This window comes from Oncorhynchus mykiss, chromosome 25, assembly GCF_057628025.1.
Source record: "Oncorhynchus mykiss isolate SJ-2025 chromosome 25, ASM5762802v1, whole genome shotgun sequence".
NCBI classification, from domain to species: domain Eukaryota; kingdom Metazoa; phylum Chordata; class Actinopteri; order Salmoniformes; family Salmonidae; genus Oncorhynchus; species Oncorhynchus mykiss.
The window spans coordinates 18293095-18308324 of record NC_143046.1 but is presented as its reverse complement, the minus strand read 5'-3'; the positions used below and the strand labels follow the sequence as shown (position 1 = coordinate 18308324).

The 15230-nt window shown below is 43.0% G+C and overlaps 1 protein-coding gene across 1 annotated transcript; it reads right to left on the bottom strand.

The window, feature by feature from the left end:
- Positions 1 to 12919: 12919 nt before the first annotated feature.
- LOC118946066 (uncharacterized) lies at positions 12920 to 14634 on the bottom strand. The gene is made up of 4 exons (XM_036970349.2): positions 14542 to 14634; positions 14189 to 14284; positions 13946 to 14039; positions 12920 to 13818 (listed from the first exon to the last, which is right to left on the bottom strand). The coding sequence occupies exons 1-4, from the start codon at positions 14605 to 14607 to the stop codon at positions 12932 to 12934; spliced, it is 1143 nt and encodes a 380-aa protein (XP_036826244.1). The 5' UTR covers positions 14608 to 14634; the 3' UTR covers positions 12920 to 12931.
- Positions 14635 to 15230: the final 596 nt, after the last annotated feature.

Below are 15230 nucleotides of genomic sequence, written 5' to 3'. Positions count from 1 at the left end.
CCGCCTGCTAAATAAGTTCTGTTATACTCACAGACATGATTCAAACAGTTTTAGAAACTTCAAAGTGTTTCCCATGCATATCTTATCTTCTGGGGAGGAGTAGCAGGCAGGTGATATTGGGCATGCATTTCATCCGGACGTGAAAATACTGCCCCCTGTCACCAAGAAGTTAAAAAGGCAGAGCAGTGCTTTATTATGGACATACTTCTCCCCATCTTAGCTACTCTTGTATCAACATGTTTTGACCATGATAGTTGGTACAATCCACAGTAACTCCAAGCAGTTTAGTCACTTAAATTTGTTCAATTTCCACATTATTTATTATACAATTTAGTTAAGGTTTAGGGTTTAGTGAACGATTTGTTCCAAATACAATGCTTTAGTTTTTGAAATATTTAGGACTAACTTATTTCTTGCCACTCATTCTGAAACTAACTGCAGCTTTTCATTAAGTGTTGCAGTGATTTCAATTGCTTTAGTAGCTGACGTGTATGGTGTTGAGTCATCTGCATACATAGAAACACTGGCTTTACTCAAGGCCAGTGGCATGTCCTTAGTAAAGATTGAAAACGTAAGGGGCCTAGACAGCAGCCCTGGGGAATTCCTGATTCTACCTGGATTATGTTGGAGAGGCTTCCATTAAAGAACACCCTCTGTGTTCTGTTAAACCGGTAACTTTTTATCCACAATATAACAGGGGTGTAAAGCTTAAAACATACGCTTGTCAAAAGCTACACTGAAGTCTAACAAAACAGTTCCAACAATGTTTGTATCATAAATTTCTCTCAGCCAATCATCATCATTGTCAGTGCCATGCTTGTTGAATGTCCTTCCCTATAAGCGTGCTGAAATTCTGTTGTCAATTTGTTTACAGTAATATAGCATTGTATTTGATTCAAAAACAATTTCTTTCTCCAATAGTTTACTAAGTTTTGGTAACAGACTGATTAGTTAGCTATTTGAGCCAGTAAAGGGGGCTTTACTATTCTTGGGTTTTTGCCAAAATGTAATTTATAGTGCTCCAAAGCTTTTTACTATCATTCATAATTGTTTCATAGTGTAGTTTCTTGTTTTTATTCAGTTTTGTCACATGATTTCTCAATTTGCAGTATGTTTGCCCATTGGTTATGCAGCCAGACTTATTTGTCATTCCTTTTCAACCATACAATTTTATAATTCCTCATCAATCCACAGAGATTTAACAGTTTTTACAGTAATGTTCTTAATGTGTGCATGCTTATTAGTAACTGGAATAAGCTATTTCATACAGTGCCTTGCGAAAGTATTCGGCCCCCTTGAACTTTGCGACCTTTTGCCACATTTCAGGCTTCAAACATAAAGATATAAAACTGTATTTTTTTGTGAAGAATCAACAACAAGTGGGACACAATCATGAAGTGGAACGACATTTATTGGATATTTCAAACTTTTTTAACAAATCAAAAACTGAAAAATTGGGCGTGCAAAATTATTTAGCCCCTTTACTTTCAGTGCAGCAAACTCTCTCCAGAAGTTCAGTGAGGATCTCTGAATGATCCAATGTTGACCTAAATGACTAATGATGATAAATACAATCCACCTGTGTGTAATCAGATCTCCGTATAAATGCACCTGCACTGTGATAGTCTCAGAAGTCCGTTAAAAGCGCAGAGAGCATCATGAAGAACAAGGAACACACCAGGCAGGTCCGAGATACTGTTGTGAAGAAGTTTAAAGCCGGATTTGGATACAAAAATATTTCCCAAGCTGTAAACATCCCAAGGAGCACTGTGCAAGCGATAATATTGAAATGGAAGGAGTATCAGACCACTGCAAATCTACCAAGACCTGGCCGTCCCTCTAAACTTTCAGCTCATACAAGGAGAAGACTGATCAGAGATGCAGCCAATCAGTCGTATATTGCACAAATCTGGCCTTTATGGAAGAGTGGCAAGAAGAAAGACATTTCTTAAAGATATCCATAAAAAGTGTCGTTTAAAGTTTGCCACAAGCCACCTGGGAGACACACCAAACATGTGGAAGAAGGTGCTCTGGTCAGATGAAACCAAAATTGAACTTTTTGGCAACAATGCAAAACGTTATGTTTGGCGTAAAAGCAACACAGCTGAACACACCATCCCCACTGTCAAACATGGTGGTGGCAGCATCATGGTTTGGGCCTGCTTTTCTTCAGCAGGGACAGGGAAGATGGTTAAAATTGATGGGAAGATGGATGGAGCCAAATACAGGACCATTCTGGAAGAAAACCTGATGGAGTCTGCAAAAGACCTGAGACTGGGACGGAGATTTGTCTTCCAACAAGACAATGATCCAAAACATAAAGCAAAATCTACAATGGAATGGTTCAAAAATAAACATATCCAGGTGTTAGAATGGCCAAGTCAAAGTCCAGACCTGAATCCAATCGAGAATCTGTGGAAAGAACTGAAAACTGCTGTTCACAAATGCTCTCCATCCAACCTCACTGAGCTCGAGCTGTTTTGCAAGGAGGAATGGGAAAAAATGTCAGTCTCTCGATGTGCAAAACTGATAGAGACATACCCCAAGCGACTTACAGCTGTAATCGCAGCAAAAGGTGGCGCTACAAAGTATTAACTTGAGGGGGCTGAATAATTTTGCACGCCCAATTTTTCAGTTTTTGATTTGTTAAAAAAGTTTGAAATATCCAATAAATGTCGTTCCACTTCATGATTGTGTCCCACTTGTTGTTGATTCCTCACAAAAAATACAGTTTTATATCTTTATGTTTGAAGCCTGAAATGTGGCAAAAGGTCGCAAAGTTCAAGGGGGGCGAATACTTTCGCAAGGCACTGTATATCATCAAAGATATTATGTATGTGAGTTTCTGAGAATATGAATGTAATCTGTTACTAGCAAATTAGGGAGTTATGGGTTAGGGAGACATGGGTTAGGGTGATGTCCTCTATGCCTTTTAGTGCTGCTGAGACCTCTTAGGACTATTCTTTCTATGCCAACAGTCAATGCTTAGTTGACATACAGTGCATTCGGAAAGTATTCTGAAAAACCAAACTAAAATATCACATTTGCATAAGTATTCAGACCCTTTACTCAGCACTTTGTTGAAGCACCTTTGGCAGCGATTACAGCCTTGAGTCTTCTTGGGTATGACGCTGCAATCTTGGCACACCTGTATTTGGGGAGTTTCCCCCAATTATTCTCTGCAGATCCTCTCAAGCTCTGTCAGTTTGGATGGGGAGCATCGCTGCACAGCTATTTTCAGGGGTTCAGGGTTCAAGTCCGGGCTCTGGCTGGGCCACTCAAGGACATTCAGAGACTTATCCCAGATCTACTCCTGCGTTGTCTTGGCTGTGTGCTTCGGGTCGTTGTCCTGTTGGAAGGTGAACCTTCACCCCAGTCTGAGGTCCTGAGCACTCTGGAGCAGGTTTTCATCAAGGGTCTCCCATTTCCACAGAGGAACTCTGGAGCTCTGTCAGAGTGACCAATGGGTTGTTGGTCACCTCCCTGACCAAGGCCCTTCTCCCCGATTGCTCTGTTTGGCCGGGCGGCCAGCTCTAGGAAGAGTATTGGGGGTTCCATACTTCTTCCATTTAAGAATAATGGAGGCCACTGTGTTCTTGGGGACCATAAATGTTTTGGTACTCTTCCCCAAATGTGTGCCTCGACACAATCCTGTCTCAGAGCTCTACGGACAATTCTTTCGACCTCATAGCTTGGTTTTTGCTCGGACATGCACTGTCAACTGTGGGACCTTATATAGACAGGTGTGTGGCTTTCCAAATCATGTCCAATCAATTGAATTTTCGACAGGTGGACTCCAATCAAGTTGTTGAACCATCTCAAGGATGATCAATGGAAACAGGATGCACCTGAGCTCAATTTCAAGTCTCATAGCAAAGGGTCTGAATGCTTATGTAAATAAGGTATTTCTGTTTTGTTTTTTTATAAATTAGCAACATTTTCTAAAAACCTGTTTTCGCTTGGTCATTATGGTGTATTGTGTGTAGATTGGTGAGGAAACAAATGTATTTAAACCAATTAAGAATAAGGCTGTAATGTAACAAAATGTAGAAAGGGGAAAAGGTTCTGAATACTTTCCAAATGCACTGTAGAGCAACAGACCGTATGCCAATAACATTAAAATTATATTACTATAAGAAGTTCTGTAACTTCTAAGATGATTACCCTTATCTTAAATCAATAAGAATAAATTGAGAAATTACAGTAATTTTGTGTGAGACGCCACGAAATCGGCTGTACAATTGGAGAAAATATGTGATGTCAGCAAAACTGTCGTTACAAAGCATTTGTGCCAAAATGACTGCTGGCCCTGGATGGCTAGTCATTCACCAACACAGGACCCATAAGCCCCTCATACACAGTACAATACTGCTCCTAATAATCTGTGCTGACTAAAACAACATGATGAAAGAAAGTAAGGTGCAGATATTTGGCCTTGTGCCAGCCTGTAATATCCGCTTGATTCTAGTTCAGTGTCTGTTCCTGTTCCTACGTGGAGGTGCTTGTGCAGTGCTGGGAAACCCCAGATCCCAGCCAGAGACAGACTCACTGCTGCTGTATCAAAGTGTATGGCTGTATCCCAAATGACACCCTATTTCCAATAATAGTAAACTACTTTTAACCAGGGCCCATAGGGTAGTGCACCAGGGGAATAGGTGTCAATTTGGTAGGCAGACAAAGTATATAATACTGCTCAGATCCAAACTTCCCTACCTGCCAGGTGTCAGCTTGTGACTCCACAGTAAAATAATGCATTTTTTCCATGCTGGTAATGGCAATGTCAGTAAGCTCAATAAAAATGTAGCATGAATGAAGGCGTGATTAGGTTTGTCATCTATCTACTCATGGTTCATCTCTGCTATGTATTCCCCACAAGGCGAATTAATCATCATATTGAGTGTAGTTGAAATAAAATCAATACATGATTTAACAATGGTCTGTCTATATTAGAGAAATATGATCAAATGCTTTTATGGCTGCATCATCACAAGCAGCCCAATTCTGATATTTTTTCCACTAATTGGTCTTTTGACCAATCACATCAGATCTTTTCACATCAGATCTATTTTAGGGCTGATCTGATTGGTCAAAAGACCAATTAACTGAAAAAATGTGGACTAAAATATGACACAATACCAAAAGGTCTGTTCTATGCTTTTATTTCAAATCTTGGCTTCAGATGCTGAAGTCCACCGCATTTGTGGAATTCTTACTGGAGAAAGCGATAAGGACAAACTATTCTGTTAGTCAGAGAAAGGGGCCCTTTAAGATCCCATGCATCTGTGTCCACACATACTTACACCCGCACTGACATTTTCTCAGCAGTATGAGGTTACATACTGAAAAAGAGACTTCTGCATCGCCTACCTGCTTTTTGTTGCTTTGAGGACAAACAAGCGTCTTTACTCTGGTGTCTGGCCCCAATCAGCACTGATGTCAAAAGTCCACCAAAAAGGGCAGCGTTAACTGAATTAGAATGGGCAACAACCAGTATTTTTAGAAGACCTATGATTCATTCACAATTTTTTTGAATGACCTCTAACCTGCTAAGTTTTTCCTGATATTTAAAAAAATGAGTACAGAGAGCAATGTGTTAAAGTACATCACCAGGATTACAAGTGTTCCGGAGCAGGAGACGCAACTGACAAGCTAGCCTGGTCACGGCCTAGACAGGGTCGCAAGGGGCCTGGAGAAGATTACGAACCCTACACTAACCATAAAGCTACACAGAAAAGGTCCTTCTAATACTAGTAATATTTATGTTAAAACGTATTTCGCAATAGCTCATATTATAGTTCTCTTCACATGGGCTCTGCAGAACTACAATGATCAACATTCTCTGGATGATGCCTTGGCAACCACAGCACAGTGAGGGCAGACTGACACATTTCCCTGTTAAACCATTAAGTTCATGAGTACACATAATTTAAAAATAATATCTTACAAGTCCACAGGGAAGTCCGTTTTGAGCAGCATCAGCAGAATTTCTAGCTGCAGGATGATCGAGTATACTTCATTTGTACTGACTGATGTTCCCGTGAATGAAGGTTATGGGATCTCTGAAAAGACAGTCATTGTTCATCATCTCCTGGCTTTGTACTATTAAGAGGAAGAAAGGCTAACCACTGGACCCATGTGATAGCAGGGCCCTGAAAGAGGAGACCACTGATGCATGAGTGAAAAGCGCCTTATGTCAAACGTAATTGTCCTGGCCTGAAAAACAAGCCAGCGATGTCTGATTTGATTCCCTCCTGTTTGGCTCAAATTACTTCCTGTCTAGCTTCTGAGATGTTGCCTTGACAATGATCTTCTGGGTAGGTCTTGGGATGCTTTAAAGCCCCCACCCAGTCCACCCAAGACTAGGATTTAATGACCCATCATTTTCCTGCCTTTTGTTTTCTCTGCTTCGTTTCACAGCCAACAAACAATGCAAAAAAATACTTTACAACAAAATGCTGTAACAAAAAGCACTACAGAAGCAAATGATTCACAATCCACCATAATATGGTACAACCATATCAAACCACTGACATTAGTGACCTGTTTGTGATTCAGAATTACAAAGAGTCATGTATGTCACAGTCCAAAGGATGTCTAAAGTGGACACCTGTCACACAGCCCGACCTTGTATGTGAATGCTTCCCAAATGGCCCAATGGGCCTTGGTCAAAAGTAGAGCACGACATAGGGAATAGGGTGCCATTTGGGAAGCAATCACAGTTTATTCTGACTGAGTGTGCTATCTGACCAATCACCTCCAGACATGTTTTTCAGATAGTCAGCCTTGCTGGTCTAGGAGGAAGACATCTCTCTCAGAGACAGATAGTCAGCCTCGCTGGTCTGGGAGGAAGACATCTCTCTCAGAGACAGATAGTCAGCCTTGCTAGTCTGGGAGGAAGAATTCTCTCTCAGTGATAGATAGTCAGCATTGCTGGTCATGGAGGAAGACATCTCTCTCAGAGACAGGTAGTCAGCCTTGCTGGTCTGGGAGGAAGACATCTCTCTCAGAGAACAGATAGTCAGCCTCGCTGGTCTGTGAGGAAGACGTCTCTCTCAGAGAACAGATAGTCAGCCTCTCTGGTCTGGGAGGAAGACATCTCTCTCAGAGAACAGATAGTCAGCCTCTCTGGTCTGGGAGGAAGACCTCTCTCTCAGAGAACATGTCAATCCTCAAGAATGTAGATCTTTCGCTACCCACAACTAAATACCATTTTTCCTCTCTGTCACTTTGCTTTTTTCCTCTCTCTCTCTCTCTCTCTCTCTCTCTCTCTCTCTCTCTCTCCCTCTCATCGCAAGGATCTTTGAAGTAAATAGTGAAAGGAACCCGGACTGTAGCAAATTACCTGAGGACTGAAACATTTTTGACATAAGTCCTGAGAGATGGGGCGAGCCACTTTTCCTGGCGGTCCCTTTGGGCGCATTTAATCTGGGGCTGTGGAAGACAGCGGCGCTGACAGAGTGACGGGACAGCTGGACACGCTTCCAGGGCAGCAGTGATGGACACAGTCAGAGACCGGACCACGGCAACTGCAGACACAGACAGGACAGGAGCAGGGCCACAGACAGGAGCAGGGCCACACAGCCCAGACAGGAGCAGGACCACACAGCCCAGGCAGGAGCAGGACCACACAGCCTAGAGAGGAGCAGGACCACACAGCCCAGACAGGAGCAGGACCACACAGCCCAGACAGGAGCAGGACCACACAGCCCAGACAGGAGCAGGACCACACAGCCCAGACAGGAGCAGGACCACACAGCCCAGACAGGAGCAGGACCACACAGCCCAGAGAGGAACAGGAACACAGCCCAGAGAGGAGCAGGAACACAGCCCAGAGAGGAGCAGGAACACAGCCCAGACAAGAGCAGGAACACAGCCCAGACAGGAGAATGGACACAGCCCAGACAGGAGCAGGGTCACAGCCCAGACAGGAGAAGGGACACAGCCCAGACAGGAGCAGGGACACAGCCCAGACAGGAGAAGGGACACAGCCCAGACAGGAGCAGGGACACAGCCCAGACAGGAGCAGGGACACAGCCCAGACAGGAGAAGAGACACAGCCCAGACAGGAGCAGGGACACAGCCCAGACAGGAGCAGGGACACACAGCCCAGACAGTGGTAAGGCAACACAGCCCAGACAGTAGTAGGGACAGACAGCCCAGACAGGGGCATGGCCACACAGTCCAGACAGATGCAGGGACACACAGTCCAGACAGATGCAGGGACACACAGCCCAGACAGTAGTAGGGACACACAGTCCAGACAGATGCAGGGACACAGCCCAGACAGTAGTAGGGGCACAACCCAGACAGAGGTAAGGCAACGCAGCCCAGATAGGAAAAGGAAAACAGCCCAAACAGGGGTAAGGTCACACAGCCCAGACGGGGGCAGGGCCACAGCCCAGACAGGTACAGGGACACAGTCAGTGACAGGAGCCAAGTGTTGTGTTTTCCCTTTTTATCTGTAAGAAGAAGAATCTATTATTTCCTTCAGTCTAATTTGTTACCGTCACCCTTTATCTGAAGCTAGTTAAACAACGTCTCTCTCTCTCTATATATACAGTGCCTTGCGAAAGTATTCGGCCCCCTTGAACTTTGCAACCTTTTGCCACATTTCAGGCTTCAAACATAAAGATATAAAACTGTATTTTTTTTGTGAAGAATCAACAAAAAGTGGGACACAATCATGAAGTGGAACGACATTTATTGGATATTTCAAACTTTTTTAACAAATCAAAAACTGAAAAATTGGGCGTGCAAAATTATTCAGCCCCTTTACTTTCAGTGCAGCAAACTCTCTCCAGAAGTTCAGTGAGGATCTCTGAATGATCCAATGTTGACCTAAATGACTAATGATGATAAATACAATCCACCTGTGTGTAATCAAGTGTCCGTATAAATCCACCTGCACTGTGATAGTCTCAGAGGTCCGTAAAAAAGCGCAGAGAGCATCATGAAGAACAAGGAACACACCAGGCAGGTCCGAGATACTGTTGTGAAGAAGTTTAAAGCCGGATTTGGATACAAAAAGATTTCCCAAGCTTTAAACATCCCAAGGAGCACTGTGCAAGCGATAATATTGAAATGGAAGGAGTATCAGACCACTGCAAATCTACCAAGACCTGGCCGTCCCTCTAAACTTTCAGCTCATACAAGGAGAAGACTGATCAGAGATGCAGCCAAGAGGCCCATGATCACTCTGGATGAACTGCAGAGATCTACAGCTGAGGTGGGAGACTCTGTCCATAGGACAACAATCAGTCGTATATTGCACAAATCTGGCCTTTATGGAAGAGTGGCAAGAAGAAATGATTGTATTTATCATCATTAGTCATTTAGGTCAACATTGGATCATTCAGAGATCCTCACTGAACTTCTGGAGAGAGTTTGCTGCACTGAAAGTAAAGGGGCTGAATAATTTTGCACGCCCAATTTTTCAGTTTTTGATTTGTTAAAAAAGTTTGAAATATCCAATAAATGTCGTTCCACTTCATGATTGTGTCCCACTTTTTGTTGATTCTTCACAAAAAATACAGTTTTATATCTTTATGTTTGAAGCCTGAAATGTGGCAAAAGGTCGCAAAGTTCAAGGGGGCCGAGGCACTGTATATATATTTATTTATCTTTCTATCTCTCTCTCTCTATATATATATATGTATTTCTCTCTCTATCTCTCTCTCTCTCTATATATATATATATTTCTCTTTCTATGTCTCTCTCTATCTCTCTCTCTCTCTCTATATATATATATATTTCTCTTCCTATGTCTCTCTATCTCTCTCTCTCTATATATATATATATTTATCTTTCTATGTCTCTCTCTCTCTCTCTCTCTCTCTATATGTATATATGTATTTCTCTCTCTATCTCTCTCTCTATATATATATATGTATTTCTCTCTCTATCTCTCTCTCTCTCTCTATATATATATATTTATCTTTCTATGTCTCTCTCTCTCTCTCTCTATATATGTATATATGTATTTCTCTCTCTATCTCTCTCTCTATATATATATGTATTTCTCTCTCTATCTCTCTCTCTCTCTCTATATATATATATTTATCTTTCTATCTCTCTCTCTCTATATATATATATATATTTCTCTTTCTATGTCTCTCTCTATTTCTCTCTATCCAGTCAGCCCCTTTATTGTAATGCTGGAACAGGATGTTAGTTATTTTATGTCCATTGGTGTTGCACTTAAACTGATTCGTACCTCTGGAATGAGGAAACGAAAACAGAAATGTCAGTTCAATTAATTCCATTCTTGGCAGCCTAATGAGGAACCTTCAATGAGTAATGTAGATCTATAAAGAACTGGCCTGCGTCCCAAATGGCACCCTTTTCCCTATATAGCCACATAGGGCTCTGTTTAAACATAGTGTACTATATATAGGGAATATGTTGCCATTTGGGATGCACACCTGGTTTACATCATACGTTCTATTGAATGTGACTAAACCAGTGGTATTCAGTTACGTGAATCCTCCTGGACATGACGTATATCTCATACCCAGCCCTCAAAACCTTCGCACAATTGGAACACTGTTGCTGGACCACACACCACTTGAAAGGGAAAGCTGTTGCTGGACAACACACCACCTGAAAGGGAAAGCTGTTGCTGGACGACACATCACCTGAGATGGAACACTGTTGCTGGACAACACACCACTTGAAAGGGAAAGCTGTTGCTGGACAACACACCACCTGAAAGGGAAAGCTGTTGCTGGACGACACATCACCTGAGATGGAACACTGTTGCTGGACAACACGCCACCTGAGATGGAACACTGTTGCTGGACAACACACCACCTGAGATGGAACACTGTTGCTGGACAACACACCACCTGAGATGGAACACTGTTGCTGGACAACACACCACTTGAAAGGGAAAGCTGTTGCTGGACGACACATCACCTGAAATGGAACACTGTTGCTGGACAACACACCACTTGAAAGGGAAAGCTGTTGCTGGACGACACATCACCTGAAATGGAACACTGTTGCTGGACAACACGCCACCTGAGATGGAACACTTTTGCTGGACGACACACCACCTGAAATGGAACATTGCTGCTGGACCACAAACCACCAGAAATGGAACACTGTTGCTGGACCACACACCACCGGAAATTGGAACACTGTTGCTGGACCACACACCACCGGAAATTGGAACACTGTTGCTGGACCACACACCACCGGAAATGGAACACTCTTGCTGGACCACACACCACCTGAAAGGCAATAAATCAAATGCATATATTTTATAATGTGAGACAAATTACCACAGATTTACCACAGGGCTTCCACAGAGTTACCACAGGGCTTTTCAGATAAATAAAACCCAGGGGTGGTGTGTGTGTGTGTGTGTGTGTGTGTGTGCGCACATGAATGATGAAAGCCTTCGACACCAACCCTGCTTCCAACATTTTGCTTTAGAAATGTGCCAACACCAATGTATTTACCTATGCACCCAATAAACCATGACCAAACCATGACATCTCCACACACCCTCCTCCTGTGGGTTTCCTATAAGTTTCTCCCTCCCTGGCTGTTTGGGACTAATCAGGAATGCATGGGGTGCATTCATGGCTAACAAAACGATGATTACAGAGGGTAACAGGATCAGTACTAATCAGCATACCCTGAGAAAATGCCAGAGGGATTTCAACCATTGTCAGGTCATCACTTTCCCTTTTAATTATGAGTAATGCAGAGGTAGAATATCCTCTTTAGCTTGGTGGCCGGCCCTTTCTACTAACTGTCACATGGTTCTTTGATTCAGGAATGATCAAAACCTGCAGAAAGACAGTGTGGATAATCAACCTGATGTGTCTGTCTGCCTTCTTATATCTCTGACAATGAACAATGGCCACCTCATAACTAATGGCACTGGTACAGAGAAAGCCTCTTCAATGAAGAGAGAATGAGGAAAGGAGGGAAGGAGGGACAGAGGGAGAAAGGGAGAAAGGGAGGGAAGGAGGGACAGAGGGAGGGAGGGAATAGGGAGGGAGGGAATGAGGGAGGGAATAGGGAGGGATAAATAACCATTATCCAAAGACATGTTCTATCATGTCAGAAAGTCTATTTTCTCTAGCCAAATCCCTCAGTACCTTGTACAGAAAATATTCAGGTCTTGTAATAGAGATTAGAACAGCAGATTAGGAGAAGGGTGAGCATTTATCTGAGCCTGGGAGAGACAGAGAGAAAATAATGATGCTTGTATGAAGCATCTTAGGCTTATCACGGGACTGATAAAAGAGCCAGAAACAATGAAGTGCTCTATTGAACTGACAGCGTATCTTATTGCTTTCATTGTGACAGGGTCAACGAGATGGAGAGACTTCTACCACACTACTCTGGTTCTTTGAGCTGATGGCGCCTTCTGCTGGCAAGGTATTGAATAGACGCTCAAACCACATGGAATGACTGCAGTACCCAATCAAAACGCTAGGTGGGAGTGTGCAACAAGTCACCTCACCTGTGCATACCCAGGCCTACATGGGAATTTCAATTTACAGAGCATTCAGGCACAGACCGAGAATCATCCTAACCATCAGAAAAATAACGATTGAGTTATGGTTCCGTTGTACAGTTCAGTTTATTCTCTAACAATATATTTACAGGACAATATATATATATATACACATTTATACACAGTTTATGCAATTCATATTTACAAGGACTATCTAAATAATGAATGAGAGAGATTATTGAATACTGACATGTTACAAATATGGGGAACATTTCAGAGATGACGAGGAAAGTTGATCAAACGAGAAGAGCACCATATTAGTGTCAGCAGCAGCAGGGTCATGTTCAGGTTACCTCCATGATCTCCACCAGGTGGCTCTCTCCTCTTGTCCGTTTCTCTAACGTTGGTCCAGTTGAACTGTTTCATAGTCCCTCTGTCAGTTGGCACACACCTGGCTTTCTACCAGGGTCTCCAGTGTGTGGAGCTAATAAATAATTCTTGCCTTTGTGCAGGCACAGGGGACCACAGAGACGTATGGGAGGGAAAGGGGTCGAGAGGGGGGCTCGGGAGAGGGAGGCCGGGAGGACTTGAGAGAGGGAGGGTGGGAGGACTTGAGAGAGGGAGGGTGGGTGAAAAACCAAGTGTTGGAGAAGGGATGTTATGTAGCGACGGGGATCCGGAGCAGGATGAGGGGTTGGAGGAAATACGTGACAGGCTGGGAGGGAAACTAAAGTGACTGGGAAACGAGGAGTATGGAGGAGGGGTGGTGAAAACCGAAGAAGAACAAGAAAGGCAAGGAGACAGTGGGGAGAGATAGTCAGGTGTCAAGGGGTACGAGTGGCCATTAGGTTGGCAGAAAGAATGGTGGGTAGTCGACAAAGTGGATTTGCGGAGGCAGAGAACTGCCCCCTGTTTAGAGGGACGGCATCCCTCTCTCACAGGCACCATGTCCGCCCAATGAGCCATCTCCTTACCACCTGACCTCAGATGGATGTCTGTTAATGACGAGGAGGATGGGCACTGCAGCTGCTCTGTACTGGTGTTTGTGGTTGGGTACTGACTGGATGGGTACATGGCTGTACTGGTGTTTGTGGTTGGGCACTGACTGTCTATGTAGCTCTTCAGCCCTTGGAGGAGGATGAAGCCCTTTTTCTCCAAGGGGCTGCTGCTGCCCATGAAGCCAGCCAGGTGAGAGACACACTGCTGGAAGCCTGCCGTGTAGATGGCAGGGAGAGCAGACCTGGGGAATGCTTCTGTTGGGGGACTGGGGGCGCCTGCCATGGAGGCCTCACTGTGAATAACCTGCTGCTCCTCCTTCGGCCCACACACAGCCTGGCTGGAACAATCTAAAAAAAGTTAAAGGGTGGGAGAGGGAAACATTTTTTATTTTTAATCTTTGTGGACAATTTCATGCATTGTAGATAATCCTTCGCAAACACACTTGCAGGCCTAGAGCTAATTAGATAGACTTACCATTGCTTATGCTTCGTTTGTCTGTCCTTTTTTGAAGATATTCCACAGCCAGGTCTAGAATCTCTGCTTTCTCCAGTTTGGGGTTCTGTAAACGCTGTGAGTGGTCAAGATGAATAGAGTGAATAGACTAATAAGGAAACAGGTCAAAAATAGACAGCCACGTAAAAGCCTATGGATGGCGCTATAGACTCACAGACTACAACAATTAAGGCTAGATAGGATTGGATGGATTGAAAAACTCACCGAATCTAATTTGTAGTTCAGTAACAAAATCCTTAGCTCGCTAAGACTCTGATTTATTCGGTCTCGTCTTTTCTTCTCTATAACTGGCTTTAACATCTGCATCGAGACAAGAGGGGGGAGAGAGGTGCCAATTGTAATCAAACTGATTTATTTTTGTATAGGCCTAATTTACCTTAATTTAAGGATAATAGCATACTTATGTACACAGTATGTTAGCTACTGTACATGTTAGCTATCACTGCAAAGCATGAGGCTATTATTATTACATTTTACCATGCCTTTTCCATAGCCTACACATGACACATCTGAAAACATAACAAAATCAGAGTAAAAAAATACAAGTTCCTACTCACCCTTTTCATACTTTTGGTATTTTTCGGGCTTGAATTTCCAATTTTCTTCTTCCTCATTGTGCCCATTATTTTTGAAGAAATGTCCAGATGAAAAATGGCACGTACTGGTGATATCCTTGCAGTTCGGATCACGGGTGTTGAATGAATGGGGTGCGCAGTGCTACACCCGTTTATATCACAGAGACCACACAGATTGGTGTAGAGGTGACAGTGACGTAACTGAAAACTCTGTAAATTAACTCCTGCAACTTCATTGTAATTGAAATAAAATGAGATAAATTAAGATAGGGTTTATGGGTGGGAAGTTTTAATGTCATGTAGTATTGTAATAATGTAATGTGAGAATGGAGCGATGTACATTTGTATAATGCACAATATTTTGTTTGATGAAATGTTTTTATCTCTGTCAGTATCCCAGGAAGAGTAGCTGCTGCCTTGGCAACAGCTAATGGAGATCCTAGTAAAATACGAAATGGTAAACTAATGGGCAAATCCTCTATTTCAACGCTCTCTTGCTAAAAAAAATATATGAGGCCATATTTGTCATTAATTTCCAGTACAATTTCGATTTTAATTGTGTATTTCTAATTCAAATTCTTCTTAAAAGTAGGCTAATCTCCTTCCATGTTTGACGGATGCATAAAAATATGCCCCACCTCCGATAAACTGATTTCGCGTCTATATGATGC